The 14,130-nt window shown below is 39.8% G+C and overlaps 1 protein-coding gene across 1 annotated transcript in view; it reads right to left on the bottom strand.

Moving 5' to 3' along the window:
- rcan3 (regulator of calcineurin 3) overlaps positions 1 to 13,492 on the bottom strand; it is a 79,319-nt gene extending 65,827 nt beyond the window's left edge. The window contains exons 1-2 of the mRNA XM_079832260.1: positions 13,337 to 13,492; positions 11,999 to 12,200 (exon numbers count right to left, since the gene is read on the bottom strand). Coding sequence (XP_079688386.1) covers positions 11,999 to 12,196 — 198 coding nt within the window. The 5' untranslated portion in view covers positions 12,197 to 12,200; positions 13,337 to 13,492. The remainder of the gene's footprint in view (positions 1 to 11,998; positions 12,201 to 13,336) is intronic.
- Between the last annotated feature and the right edge of the window lie 638 nt (positions 13,493 to 14,130).

The raw sequence follows: 14,130 nt of genomic DNA on the forward strand, positions 1-14,130 counted from the left end.
GTGAACTTCCTGTTCCCTTACCCGAACCTGCTCTGGGACCACTGCAGTCCAGACCAACCAGTTGAACTTGAGGAGAGGGTAATATAAGATATATTCGGAAGGCATAACCATGCACCGAGATAATCTGCTAAGGGAACCATCCTCTCGAGGTTGGCCTCGGGTGTCAACCGAGCCTCGTTCCCGACCCCCTGAAGCGGCTGACCGGCAGGGAGCAGTCGTAGATGTACTTTTAAAAAAAATACCCCATTCCTTATGGCCGTTTAAAGAAACCACCAAAATTAGCTAAAACGGCTAAAGCTAGCTAAGTAAACTAGTAGAGAATGAATTCTGCTGCTGCTACAGGGATACGTTTGGGATGAGGAATCAACAGAAATATACTTGTTTGAAGACTGGCGTGGTCCTTTCAGTTAATTACCATTACAATATCCATATTAGGCCTACCGTTCTTTTCCCAAAATGCTGGGGCAGACCTGTCACATACCACAGACAATGATGAGCAGCTTCGAAGTCCGTTGGTAACCGTTGGTTACCGTTTGTTGGCTGTTCCAAACTCATTCAAATTACTAAGATCATAAGTGTGCCATGATGCTAAATATCCAGCATGTTTTTCATAATTTTGAGAGTAGCCTAAAATGCTATTGAGGTTCTGAGCTTGTTGATCGCCAACTAGTAGTGAAATCATCACAGATCCATTGATTTTGATTGGATTTTTATAAATTTTTCTGTGGAATGAGTATACTATTTGGTGAAAAGAATGGCATATTGACTGATGTCATAACTTGGGGGAATAGTTGATTGCCAATAAAGTAAAGATTGAAATATTAGAAAAAAAGTGAGAAAACGCCTATTTCTTGCATTAAATTGATGCAAAATCATGTAGAAATGTATTTTAAAAGTTATTTTTTCAGTGGATGTTGTCAGCACATGTGTTCTGTGTATCTGGAATGCATTTATTGACAGCCTACCCAACCCACTGAGGATTTGAGGAAAAAAGTCATTTTTCACATTTTTCTGATAAAAATAAAGGGTGCATACATGAAAATGGCCACAATTTTTTTTCGCGATATTTCCGGCAGAGCAGACCCTCCAATTATTGGTTCTTAGGGTCAAAGTTAACAGAAAAAACACAAATAAAAAGTATGGCAGACCATGTCAGGTTCAACCCATTTTATTGAGCTTTTTTTTTTTTCAAGATTCAAGATTCAAGAGTTTTATTTGTCACATACACAGTTATATACACAATATACAACTGGCAGTGAAATGTAAACAGGTCCGCTCCATGGACAGTGCAAATAACAGTTACAAGAAATTAAATAGAAATAGAATAAAATTAGAATAAAAAGTATTAACATAAGTAGAATTATAAATAAATCAAGTTAAGATAAAAATAGGAAATAAGATAAAAATAAAAATATAAAAAATATGTGGATATGATAAGTGAGATAAACTGTAGACTTAAAAATAAGTGGTTAACATAAAATATATAATATGTATATATAAAGAAGTATAATGTGCAAGGTTTATTACAGGTTGTTACGCAGTAACAATAGGGACGTAAAGTGCAGTGCAATTGCAGTATGTGGATGTTAATGTTAAAAGACTGGATGTTTATGTGTGTGCGGGGGTGAAGTGAGTCACGTGACTGAGTTCAGGAGTCTGATGGCCTGGGGGAAGAAACTCCTCCTGAGTCTTTCAGTCTTTGCCATCAGGCTACGGAAGCGCTTACCAGATGGCAGCAGGGTGAAGTGAGAGTTTGCAGGGTGATTAATGTCTCTGATGATTTTAGTAGCTCTACCTCTGCAGCGTTTGGTGAAGATGTCCTGCAGAGACGGGAGAGCTGAGCCTGAGATGCGCTCGGATAAGCGCACCACTCTTTGCAGGGCTTTGCAGTCGTGACTGGTGCTGTTCCCGTACCACGCTGTGATGCACTGAGTCAGGACACTTTCTATCGCCCCTCGATAGAAAGTTTTCAGGATGGCTGGTGAAACCCTGAATTTCCTCAGCTGGCGCAGGTGGTACAGTCTTTGCCTGGCTTTTTTCACCTGTGTCTGGATGTGTGTAGTCCAGGTCAGATCCTCGGAGATGTTCACACCCAGGTATTTGAAGCTGCTCACTCTCTCTACCGGTGTCCCGCTGATCATGAGAGGGGAGTATGACCGATGCTGTCTCTTCCTGAAGTCCACAATCAGTTCTTTGGTCTTGTTAACATTCAGAGAGAGACAGTTGTCCTGGCACCATGATGTCAGTTGCTCCACTTCGTCCAAGTATGCCGTCTCATTGTTGTTGGAGATGAGACCCAGGACAACAGTATCATCAGCAAACTTGATGATAGAGGTGGAGCTGTGTGTGGACAAACAGTCATGGGTGTAGAGAGAGTAGAGCAGGGGACTCAGCACACAGCCCTGTGGAGCTCCAACACTCAGGGTGATGGAGGTGGAGGTGAACTGGCCTACTCTCACCGCCTGGGGTCTGCCAGTGAGGAAATCTTCAATCCAGAGGCAGAGAGAAGAATTCAGGCCTAGATCCAGGAGTTTGTGTGTTAGCTTAATGGGAACTATGGTGTTAAAGGCTGAGCTATAGTCAATAAATAGCAGCCTGACATAGTTCCCACTTTTGCTGTCGATGTGAGTGAGGCAGGAGTGAAGGACGTGAGAAATGGCATCTTCAGTCGATCTATTGGGACGATAGGCAAACTGAAGAGGGTCCAAAGTGTCAGGAATGGAGGAGCAAATGTTGTTTTTAATGAGTCTCTCAAAGACCTTCATGACTAAAGATGTGAGAGCCACTGGACGATAGTCATTTAGGCAAGAGGGTTTACTGATCTTAGGTACAGGGATGATGGAGGATCGTTTGAAGGAGGTGGGGACAACAGATGTAGCAAGGGACTCGTTGAATATGGATGTAAAGAGCCCTGCGAGCTGATCAGCACAGGACCGCAGAACACGACCTGAAATACCATCCGGCCCAGCAGCTTTCCTGACATCCACACGTTTGAGTGCCCTCCGAACCTCGTCCTCCGAGACAGAGATCACGTGACCGTTGCTGCTCTGAGGGACTCTCTCTGACGCGTCACTCGCCGGAGTCGCGCTGCCGCGATTACCATCAAAGCGAGCGTAGAAAGAGTTTAACTCGTTCACCAGTAACGGATCAGCTCTCACCTCTGCAGAGGATTTAGTTCCAAAAGCACAGATGGTTCTCAGTCCCTGCCACATCCGCCGGGAGTCGTTGAGTTGGAAATGAGATTCCACTCGGTCTTTATAGCGGAGTTATAAAGCGGAGTTTATAGCGGAGTTTTGAGACTTTGGCTCCCCGACTAATGGTTAAATATACCGCTGGATTTTTTATGTTGTGGGCATATTTTTTCACATGGCATCATTGATTCTAGGAAATATCAACAGATTCTGCCATGGCCGTCCCAGTTCCCTGACCTGAACCCTATAGAAAATGAGTGAAGTGAACTGAAGAGAGGAAGCACCAACATGGATCTGGGAATCTGAAGGATCTGGAGAGATTCTGAATTGAGGAATGGTCTCTGATCTCTTGTCAGGTGTTCTCCAAACTCATCAGGCATTATAGAAGAAGACTCAGAGCTGTTTTCTTGGGAAAAGGACGTTGCCATTAGCCTGGATGCCAGCCGAATTTAGCCCCGCCCACAATTTTTTTTGCTCGGGCAATTCGGTCTGGACTCGCTCCATAGAGGAGTAATTATGCCCGAACAGAAACTGTTCGGACCAATGAAATTGTCAGGGCGGGCTTTAGACGATGATGGACAGATGATCAACAGTAGCGTAATCATCCACGTCATCGAAGGCTCTTGGGTTGAATTTGCTCTTATCCTAAACGGAGAACTTGTTCGTATATGCATTCACCTTCACTATTTCTCTCAGAAACGATGATCGTGTTGCTAAGTACTCTGTGTATCCTTAAATAATTTTATTACTGGCAAAGATCGTTTAGACTCATATTTTTCTTGTAACGTTACTTAATCCAGCGTGCGTGCAGACAGGGTTGCCAAGTGTTTTTGCAATGTCGCGCACAATTGCTACTCAAAACTATAGCCCAAAACAATAACTTTCCGGAGTGTTCTCCAGAAAAAAATGGCGTTTGGTTGGCAAAATATGTTATTTCGGCAAGGTTGCCTGCTAAAATTCGCATTCCTGGGTTTATATAATCACATAATTGGGGTCGCTTCAACCCGCGGACATGGAGAAAAACACGGACTTGGTAACAGTGCAGTTGAGTTCTGTTGACATTTGACAACTAACGTTACGCGTCGCTCCGTTGCTCTGATTGGTTATGGGTCTATCCAATTGAGGTCTTTCCTGGTTCGGTTGAAACACGCCCCATAATCAAAGCTCAATGGAGCGGTACCAGACTCTACGTTGCCATAATTGGGAGCCAATAATTGTAGTCAATGTGAACTAGAGAAAAACATTTATTTAATAATGAGATTTTCCCCCCACTTTCAATTGTTTTACTTCAATGAAGGGTAAGAATTGTGATTTTTTTTTAATGAAAGATCAAAAAGATAAACAATGCAGATTTATTTTCACAGCCACCTTTGCTCATATTTACCAAGGTATATTTACACTGTATAGCTTACATAATCTTTCTATTATTTATATATTTTTATATGTATTTAGCATTGGTAAGTAGCAGGCCTATGAAATGTATAATCACTGGGCCCAGCCAGGGTGATGCTGTATGACTGCTGAATGTAAATTATCCACTAGCATTTTCTATGGTAAATGGACTGCATTTATATAGCGCTTTTTAACAGACCTACGGCCATCCAAAGCGCTTTACATTTTTGCCTCACATTCACCCATTCACACACTCATTCACCCACCGACGGCAGTGTCAGCCATGCAAGGCGCCATCCAGCTCGTCGGGAGCAGCTGGGGTTAGGTGTCTTGCTCATGGACACCTCGGCACTTGGTCAGGTGGAACCGGGGATCGAACCACCAACCTTCCAGTTTGTAGACAACCTACATGAACCACTGAGCCACTGCCGCCCATCAAATCTATCATTCCCAACAGCCTGAGTTCTTGGGTAAGTTTATAAAAGGACTATTTATAGACTCTAATTTAAGGATACATGGCTCAGATCCACTGTTTTGACTCCCATCTAAAGAGTCTCAGTGCTGGGACAGACAGAGAGGACTTTGACCCTGATACAGCCCAGTGAACAGAGAGAGAGGGGGGGGGGGTCGCGAGCCGAGTCGAGTCGAGGCATGTGCCACCAAAGCAGGTCAACAGTCTTAATGAAACAACAAGGCCAGGCTGCCAGACACAACCAAATGAAAGACTTATGAAGTATGTATTTGTGTGTGTGTGTGTGTGTGTGTGTGTCAGCGAGAGCTCTAGTTTCTACAACAGAAATAAACGCCAGCTGTTTGCCCACAAAGATGCTCCCAGCTCTACCGGAGGACACAAATCACAGTGTAACTCAAGAGCAGAAAATAAAGAGCATTTATGTTTTGCGAGAACAGACAGAGTCCTCAGGGGTGTGTACAATAAATTCACTTCAACTGTGCGGTGTTTTGACAGGAGAAAAGTGTGATTTAGAATAGACGTCTCACGATTAATGTTACAAAGTGATTGTCAAAATGTCATTTCACTGTCATTCACAGTCATGGCTGCTCTGAATAACCGTGTTCATTAGTACAAGATTACGCAATCTACAGGGCAGTACACGGGGTCACAGTGTGAAATGCATTATGGGTAACAGTCCTCATCTTTTTACCCTCAGGATAATGACCCAAATATACTATTCAAACACAAAAATACATAAAACACACCAGTGTTCACAGTCATAAAGCACATATACACAGTAACAGAGATGTTAGCCATGCTCTTACTGGTATTGATAGTAAACACCCGACAATGTTGTCCAAGCCTCAGTTGTACACATTACCTGGCTATGAATGCATAGTTGCCTGCTGAACTTACAAATGAACTTGAAAAAAATGCATCAAGGCTTCCACAAACTTTTTTTTATTATTTTTAGAAAAATGTCTCCAGAACATTCTGGGAACCAAGCATTGTTAGCTGGGTTTGATGCAAAAACAAATTTCTAAATTATTGGCCTAGATTCTGAAGTCAGAAACCTGATATAATTAACTATCGCTACACAAATTGCAGACTGGGCAAGTAAACTGGTCCTGGAGCCATATTGTTTGGCCCTGAGGTGTAAGGAGGAAAAAAATGATTATTTTTGAGCCCTAGACGAACTAATGATAAGAGTAAAATGTAGAAAGGTCAGTCAAATCTTCTTCTATGTCCGAAAACAGGTCCCTTAACATTTCAGTCTGACCTTCACATCTTGTACAGCACCTCTGTCTCTGAATGTCACAATGTAATGCAGAAGCTTTGCAAAGAGGCAGTTATTGAAGGACGGGGCTAACCGACTTTACCGGAAAAAAACCCTTGACTAACATTATAAATAGTTCAAATGGTTAGGCTTAGTTCAAAGACGTTGAACAAGAAGAGACCAAGTTAAAAATAACAATAGTTAAAAAAATTGTTCTACTGATTGTATTCACAGAAACAAGATGTCCATTTGTGTTCACAACTCTAGAATAATGTATTTGGGTTTAATGTTTTCAGAGAAGCACAAGAGGTTTTCAGAAGAGTAAGTACGCTTTGAGCCATGCAGTGACCTGAGCGACCCTCTCTGCTGAGAAATCACATCTCCGCTTATCTCCTCTACCCCAGCTAACAAAAATATGTTCTTAGAATGCTTTTCTAACATTCTCATTAAGTTGTGAAAACGTTATTTCTGAAGTTCAAAACGTCAAGTTTTTTATGTATTAAGAACGTTTTTTCTTGGTTTATGTGAACGTTAGATGAACATTACATTCTATCATGTTGAAAATGTTATAAACCTGTTATTTCTGAACGTTTAAAACATTGCTTCTACTCTTCCATTCATTCTCCACACCACTTATCCTCTCTTGGATTGCGCTGTTGCTGGAGCCTATACCACCAGCTCAGGCCATAGGCAGGGGAAACAGCCTGGACGGATGGACAGTCCATCACAGGGCTCGCACACAGACAATCACCAATTTACCTCTGCTGCATGTCTTTAAACTGTAGTGGAAACTGGAGTACCTGGAGGAAACCCACAACGACACACAAAGAACATGCTAACTCCTCGAACCGGGGACCTTCTTGCTGTGAGGTGACAGAGCTACTGTCCTTTGGATGAGATGGTAAACCGAGGTCCTGACTCTCTGTGGTCATTCAAAATCCCATGACACTTCTCGCCTCCTAATAATCCCCATCAACTGAATTGGCTTTATCACTCTCTCTCCTCTCCTCCTATAACACTGGTGGTGGAGAGACCCCTGACATGATTGTAATGTGCTTTGGGTGTACAGCAGTACATAGGAAATGCACTGTATAAATACTTAACTCATTCATTCCCACTGAGTCACAAAAGCATTAAAGTAGAATTTGACAAATAACTACATTTCATTAAAGTGCCCCCATTGTGCTATTTTAACCCCTTATCTGTCACCCCCCTTTTTGAGAATAGTCATGAAAAACTTCCAAACTTCAAGAATGCTTTGGAATATAGACCTAAGTTTGGTCTTGTTTTAAAGAAGACACTCAGCAGATTCTTTCTGATGTGAAAGCATTTCAAAATATGAAAGTATGAAGTTTAAATGTACTGTAAATGAAAAATTCTATAATAAATATTTATTTTATATAAAATATATATTTTACAAAAAGAAATGTTACTCTAAAATTACTATAAAAGCAAAGCCATATGTCTAACCAAGTTGTGTACCAAATTTGAAGTTGATATCACAAAAATTGAAGTCCCCATGAGATTTTGTTTAGGTGCTATACCAAAAATAGCCACCGTGTGTCATCCACATTGCATTGATAGTTTTTTTGATGCAGTTTCCTGTAAATTTCTGTCCAAATATCACTTCCATCACAAACCAGTCACCAAATATGGAACCTTGAGACTCAGACCTTTCCGACGATACGTGTTTTGTCAAGATTATAAAAGATTTTGATTGTAAAGTAGTTAAAACAAATTTTGTAATACGAAACTTACAGTGTTACGTTAACGTTTACATTAGTTATTTCGGTTTGTATGTTAGCAGGGACTTTAATCATAACTTAACGAGAGTATGACAAACAGAAAATCCTCTCAGGACACCTGGAATCAGTGTTACAGTACCTCAGGCATGACATTTTAGCATTTTTGTAGCATAAACACCATCAAACCGATGAGAGCTTTGGATTTTCCAATGTTTCTCTATGGCGCGGAAACCTAAAGGTCCCAGCGCAACTGATACTCAACTGCTATTGGCTCATCTGCGTTCGAGGGGAGGGGCTTACCGATAGGTCAATTGTTTTCAATGGGAGCGCTACGTTTTTAGAACGCCATGAGCGAAATGTTCAACTTTGAGTAAAACGCAGCGCTCATCACTTTTTATCCAGCCGTCCAATCACAGTAGAGGAGGGGCGGGACAAATACAACACCGACCAACCACCACATTCTGCTGATATAACGTCAACAGATGAAAACAACAAGCATAATAACGGAATAAAATCATTTAAAACAAGAGCCAGAGCAAATACTTTACATTGTATTTGCATTTTTATATAGAATCAATAGAAACAAACTATCTGTGAAATGAGATACTAGTAACACTTCCATGGATATTCCGTATCATAACAAGCAAAGAGACTCAACTGAAAAAAACCCTAAACGCTCGCAAGCGCCCACAGCAAGCCGTTTTCCTTTGGTGGACACGCGGCCTAACTGAACTTCAGCTCAGTCCTCAGTGATTGTACACACTGTAAAAACAGTACCAATTACGTCAATTTTACCATATCAATCCGAGCGCGAGTCCGATGATGAAACACTGGAAGAACTAGTTATTAAACCCGAACCTCCATCGCAAGGACGACTTGAGCAGGACGTTTCTCAGCGATACGCTACTCATTTTGCGGTACATTATGAGATGTTGCAGCTGTATTTCCTCACCATCAGCATTAACAAGTGTATGTCAATCAACAAACCCATGTGTATATTTCTCATTTATTGCGGTGGGCATGCAGGGATTTCCTCTCTCAAGATCCATTAATTTACTGAAAACATATTTAAATCAGTTCATGTGAGTACAGTGGTTGTGACGAGAATATTTTTGGTGCGCCAAAAAACGAAATAACGACTTATATAGTGATGGCCGATTTCAAAACACAGCTTCATGAAGCTTTGGAGCGTTATGAATCAGCGAGTCGAATCATGATTCGGATCACGTGTCAAACCGCCAAACTGCTGAAATCACGTGACTTTGGTGCTCTGAGCCGCTGATTCATAACGCTCCGAAGATTCATGAGCAGTGTTTCGAAATCGGCCATCACAATATAAATCGTTGTTTCGTTTTTTTGGCACCACCAAAAATATTCTCGTCGCTTTATAATATTAATAATATATTGAACCATTGTACTCATATGAGCGGATTTAAATATGTTTTTAATACATTAATGGATCTTGAGAGAGGAAATTTCATTGCTGGCTATGCAGGCCTCACTGAGCCTTCGGATTTCAACACAAATATCTTAATTTGCATTCCGAAGATAAACGGAAGTCTTACGGGTGTGGAACGACATGTAATAAATGGCATTATTTTCATTTTTGGATGAACTAACCCTTTAAAGTTTGCAAAACAAATCTTGCTCCATCCTTTATCGTTACTCAAAGTAGTAAGAACGACAGACTATCTGCATTAATAGACACAGTTTTAGGTAACAGTGGCCCACAGCTGATTTTCAGTAGTATTTCAGTAAGACAGTAATAACGTGAGTTAGCGGGTTAGCCGGAAACGTACACAATATAAAACACAAAACTTCATATTTTGAACTAGGGCTGCCACTTATCGATTAATCTATCGACTAATTTATCACTATCATTTTCAACAATTTTACTTAAAAACATTTAATTTAACTTGCAAAGTTGGCCTTCAGTAGTGTACTATAAAAAATTATAAATGTAAACAAGCCCTTGACAAATTGTAAAACTAAAAGATTAAAAATGTAAAAAGGTACACATTTGTAAACCAACATAACAAAAAAAAGAGAATATCAGCAAATCATTTTTATATAGAATGGTGTTGTCATGATACCAAAATTATGATTTGATATGATACCAGACTAAAATACCTCAATACCGATACTGAATCAATACCATGGCAAAAAAAACTGTAAAAGTAATTGAAAAATATGACAGAACTTACTTTTAGAACATTGTTTTATCATTGTTTTAGGGTTAAACAACCCCAAAAACCGGTTCCTGCCCTGCCCTGCTTCACACAGAATATTAGGTCCGGCCCTTTAAGAGCTGCACGGACCAAATTCATTGTAACACCCGATTTCTCATTCAACTCTGCATACGTTCACTAAAGACATATCCGACTGCGTTTACCCGAATACTCGCCAGGACGTGCATCTTTACATCCCAATAATCCGCGAAACTGGCGTCGAGTCAGAGTCCGGCAGTGCGCGCGAGAAAGTCCCGGGCTCCCGGCCACGCCGCACTTTCTGTTGCATTCTTGTTTGCGTATATATTTGATTGTTCTGCTTCCATTGTTTAGTGAACGGTGGGAGCAGAGCTCACACACACGTCCTCACTCCTGCTGTCACACTTCAACGCAAATTAAGAAATACTGCTCTTATTAGACTGCTGTCATTTTTAAAGTACCAGTACTAATACAATTTCGTACCCAGCTTACCCAGTCGACTAAAAATATTGACGTCGACTAATTAACAGTGTCGACGCAGTAGATTGTATCGACCAATCGCGACAAGCCTATTTTGAACACCCGGCAGAAAATATATACTTTCATAATTATTCATACTTACAAGCTGTGATTCTGAGAGGAGCAAGTTGTGCGAATCCTGCGTTGAACGCCGAGAAGCAGCCGCCAGTAAAATCACATGGTCCCAGGACAACGTACAACATAGGCGGCCATTATGCAAATGTATTTTCTAGTGACGTAGAACCGCCACGCAGGGGGATTCGAAATACAAACGACTCGTATAGGTGGTTCAAAGTCGATTCTTTCTTTTGGGAGATAAGAACTTTATTTATCGCGCACTCTCGACTTTACAACTTTGCAGAAAGTTTACATTTACAAACTATATTACACACTGCATGAGGGAATATTCGAAAAACCGTAATAGGGGCACTTTAAAATTGTTCTCACAACAATTTATGCAAAGTCATAAAGACATAAAGTCGTTCCGAGAATGTCATTCTAAGAATGTTTCCTCTCAACATTACGAGAAGTATTAATAGCATTAGAAGAACGTTCCATAAACATTTTACGAACGTTTTGTCCTCACATTTACATAGCTTTTAAAGAATGTTAGTGAAAGTTATGGAAACGTTCCCTGTTAGCTGGGACCACAGGAGAAGTAAAAGCTCTTCTCAGTCCCTGCCGCTCCTCAGGTAAGAGGTTACAGCTTCAATGAGCAGCAAAATATTCCATGAATGCTGAGGCAACGCAGTGTGAACATCAGACGTTGTCCTCGGGGCCTTAAAGTGCTGGCTTCTGAATGTAGGTTAAAATGTACTGCTCACAAGACCTCCATTAGTTTTGAACATGCCCGATTTGGAAAACTAGAGTTTGCTGAAAAAGATAAAGAGACCTTGCAAGCACTCAAAGCCTGAGGACCTGAGTGTTTTGTGTGGAACAGAAAGCCTTTTATCCCACAATGCCTCATGCCAAGCTCAACTAGACTCTTAAAGGAATAGTTGACACAAAAATCAGCATCGTTCCAAACCTGTATGTATAAATGACTTTCTTCTGTCTAGCACAAAAGATATTTTGAAGAATGTTTCAACTGTCGACCAAAGCAACACTGACTTTTAATTGACATTTTAATTTTGGGTTGAGCTATTATCTATGAGCTGCTTTTTTAACTATTAAAATGGAAAGAGAAATATATTTTTCGTTAAATTTGTTCTCACCCGCTGCCTGTCCTCCTCAAACACGGCCTCATGCACGCTGCAGGCAAACAGAGCTGTGGGTAGATCACTCAAGTCCATCATCTCGTCAGAGTCTTCTTCAGTCTCTCCGAACGCCATCTCTTCTTCTTCATCTTCTTCGGGGTCGCTGCTGTGACCCTCTGAGCTGTTGCTCCACAATTTCCCAACTTCACGCATCATTCCCCTACCCCCCCCAGGAAAGGGCGTTAGCACAAAATGGCACAATCCAGTTGACATTTTGAGGCAATCAAGAATATATACGAAAACAAACTAGTTTGCTTTTTGATATAGGTAAAACAGAAAAGAGAAAAAGTACACAGTATATTACTGTATTATTGTACTTAATTTTTGAGTTAATATAATATATTCTTAAACTTAAACAGTCTTAAACTACCTGCGAAATGCAGCATTTAAATATTCATGCAATTATTATTATTATTATTACATGTTTATTAAACAAATCATTGGTATTCCTTTACAGTACATTTTAAAAATCATAATAAATAAATAAATAAATAAAATCAGAACTTTTGAAACTACTACTACTAGAAGTATCAGTAATCTGGTAGATTTGGATTTGTAGGCAGGTTAAAACTGGATTTAGATTTGTAAATGTTTATGAATATTTAAATTTTGCATTTCGCAGGTAGTTTTTAAAAATGTACTGTAAGGGACTACTAATATTTTTTATGTTTTAAAAGCTATTACAATAATGAAAATGACACACTTTTGGTGAGTTTATAATATAATACATTTCTCATAATGTGAAAGTTGTTGAATTACATCGAGTTATTACATTATGAACATTTTATTACAAAATGTAGTTATTACATTATGAGTTTGCTATACCAACTAAACGTGCTTGAACTTTCATATACTCAGATCTCTTGCTGTGTGTTATAGCGCCATCTTGTGCTCGTTACACGACTAACTTACATTGCATATATGTGTGTAATCTTATTATACTCCTGTCTCTATAATTTATATAAAGTATGAGTTCGCTAACCTGAAGAGGATGTTAACATGCGTTTTTCTGGTTGTATATTCATGGCGACAAAAATGAGTAATACACATAATTCACAGATTTTTTCAGAGAAAAACACCGCTTCTCCTACACCACATTTCATAACAAACCGATTAGCATTAAACTATCAATATGGCACTGACAAGACAACGTAAATGTCATAAAGAGTTATGTTTTTCTATTAATTCTGACACTTTCATTTGATGTAAGTTACATTTCAAAACAAAATCGCAGAGTAACGTTACATCAGAGACAAATCCAATGGCATGATAATGTAAGTTTTATAGGTCACTTACCGGTTATCTTTGCAACTGGTTCAATATCGATATCTGAGCGATAGGCCATCCAAGATCCGAAGCACATACACGGATATGGTAAAATCTCAACAAGAAATATGTCTTTTCATATAAACACTAAATTCATCGTATGCTTTCAAAACGACAAGTGACAGTGAGGAATGAATGACCAATGGCATTCAGGTTTATCTTGTAATCAGCCAATGGGATCCGAGTTGACGGAAGATTGATGACGTGGGACGGAGGACTCATCCCAACGGTCGCCCTGTTTGGTTATGACATCAGAATGCACTGTGAACGATATTTGACAATTTTTATTTATTTATTTTTTTACCTTTTTTACCATAAATATTAGGAAGCTATATGGTTATATGGATATGGTCCGCGATACATGGACAACAATCAAATAATTACACAAATGTAGTTTTACAAATTCTAATTTAAGTCAGTTAATCCTTGAGATACTAACCCTAAACTTCCAGTTAAATTCCCTATTATACAGCAGTCCAGAACAATAGCCTACGATTGAGATTCAAGGTTTTTAATACATGGTAACTTACACTCTAGAACATGCTGGGTTAAAAATAAGTTGGGTTGAAAATGGACTAACCCAGCAATTGGGTTGTTTTAACCCAGCGGCTGGGTTAAATGTTTGATTAAAACAACCCAATCGCTGGGTTAAAACAACCCAATTGCTGGGTTAGTCCATTTTCAACCCAACTTGGGTTATTTTTAACCCAGCATTTTTAGAGTGTATGTAAAACCGCTATTAACTACATATACAGTTGAATCTA

The sequence above is a fragment of the Gobio gobio genome (assembly GCF_949357685.1).
Source record: "Gobio gobio genome assembly, chromosome: 13".
NCBI classification, from domain to species: Eukaryota; Metazoa; Chordata; class Actinopteri; order Cypriniformes; family Gobionidae; genus Gobio; species Gobio gobio.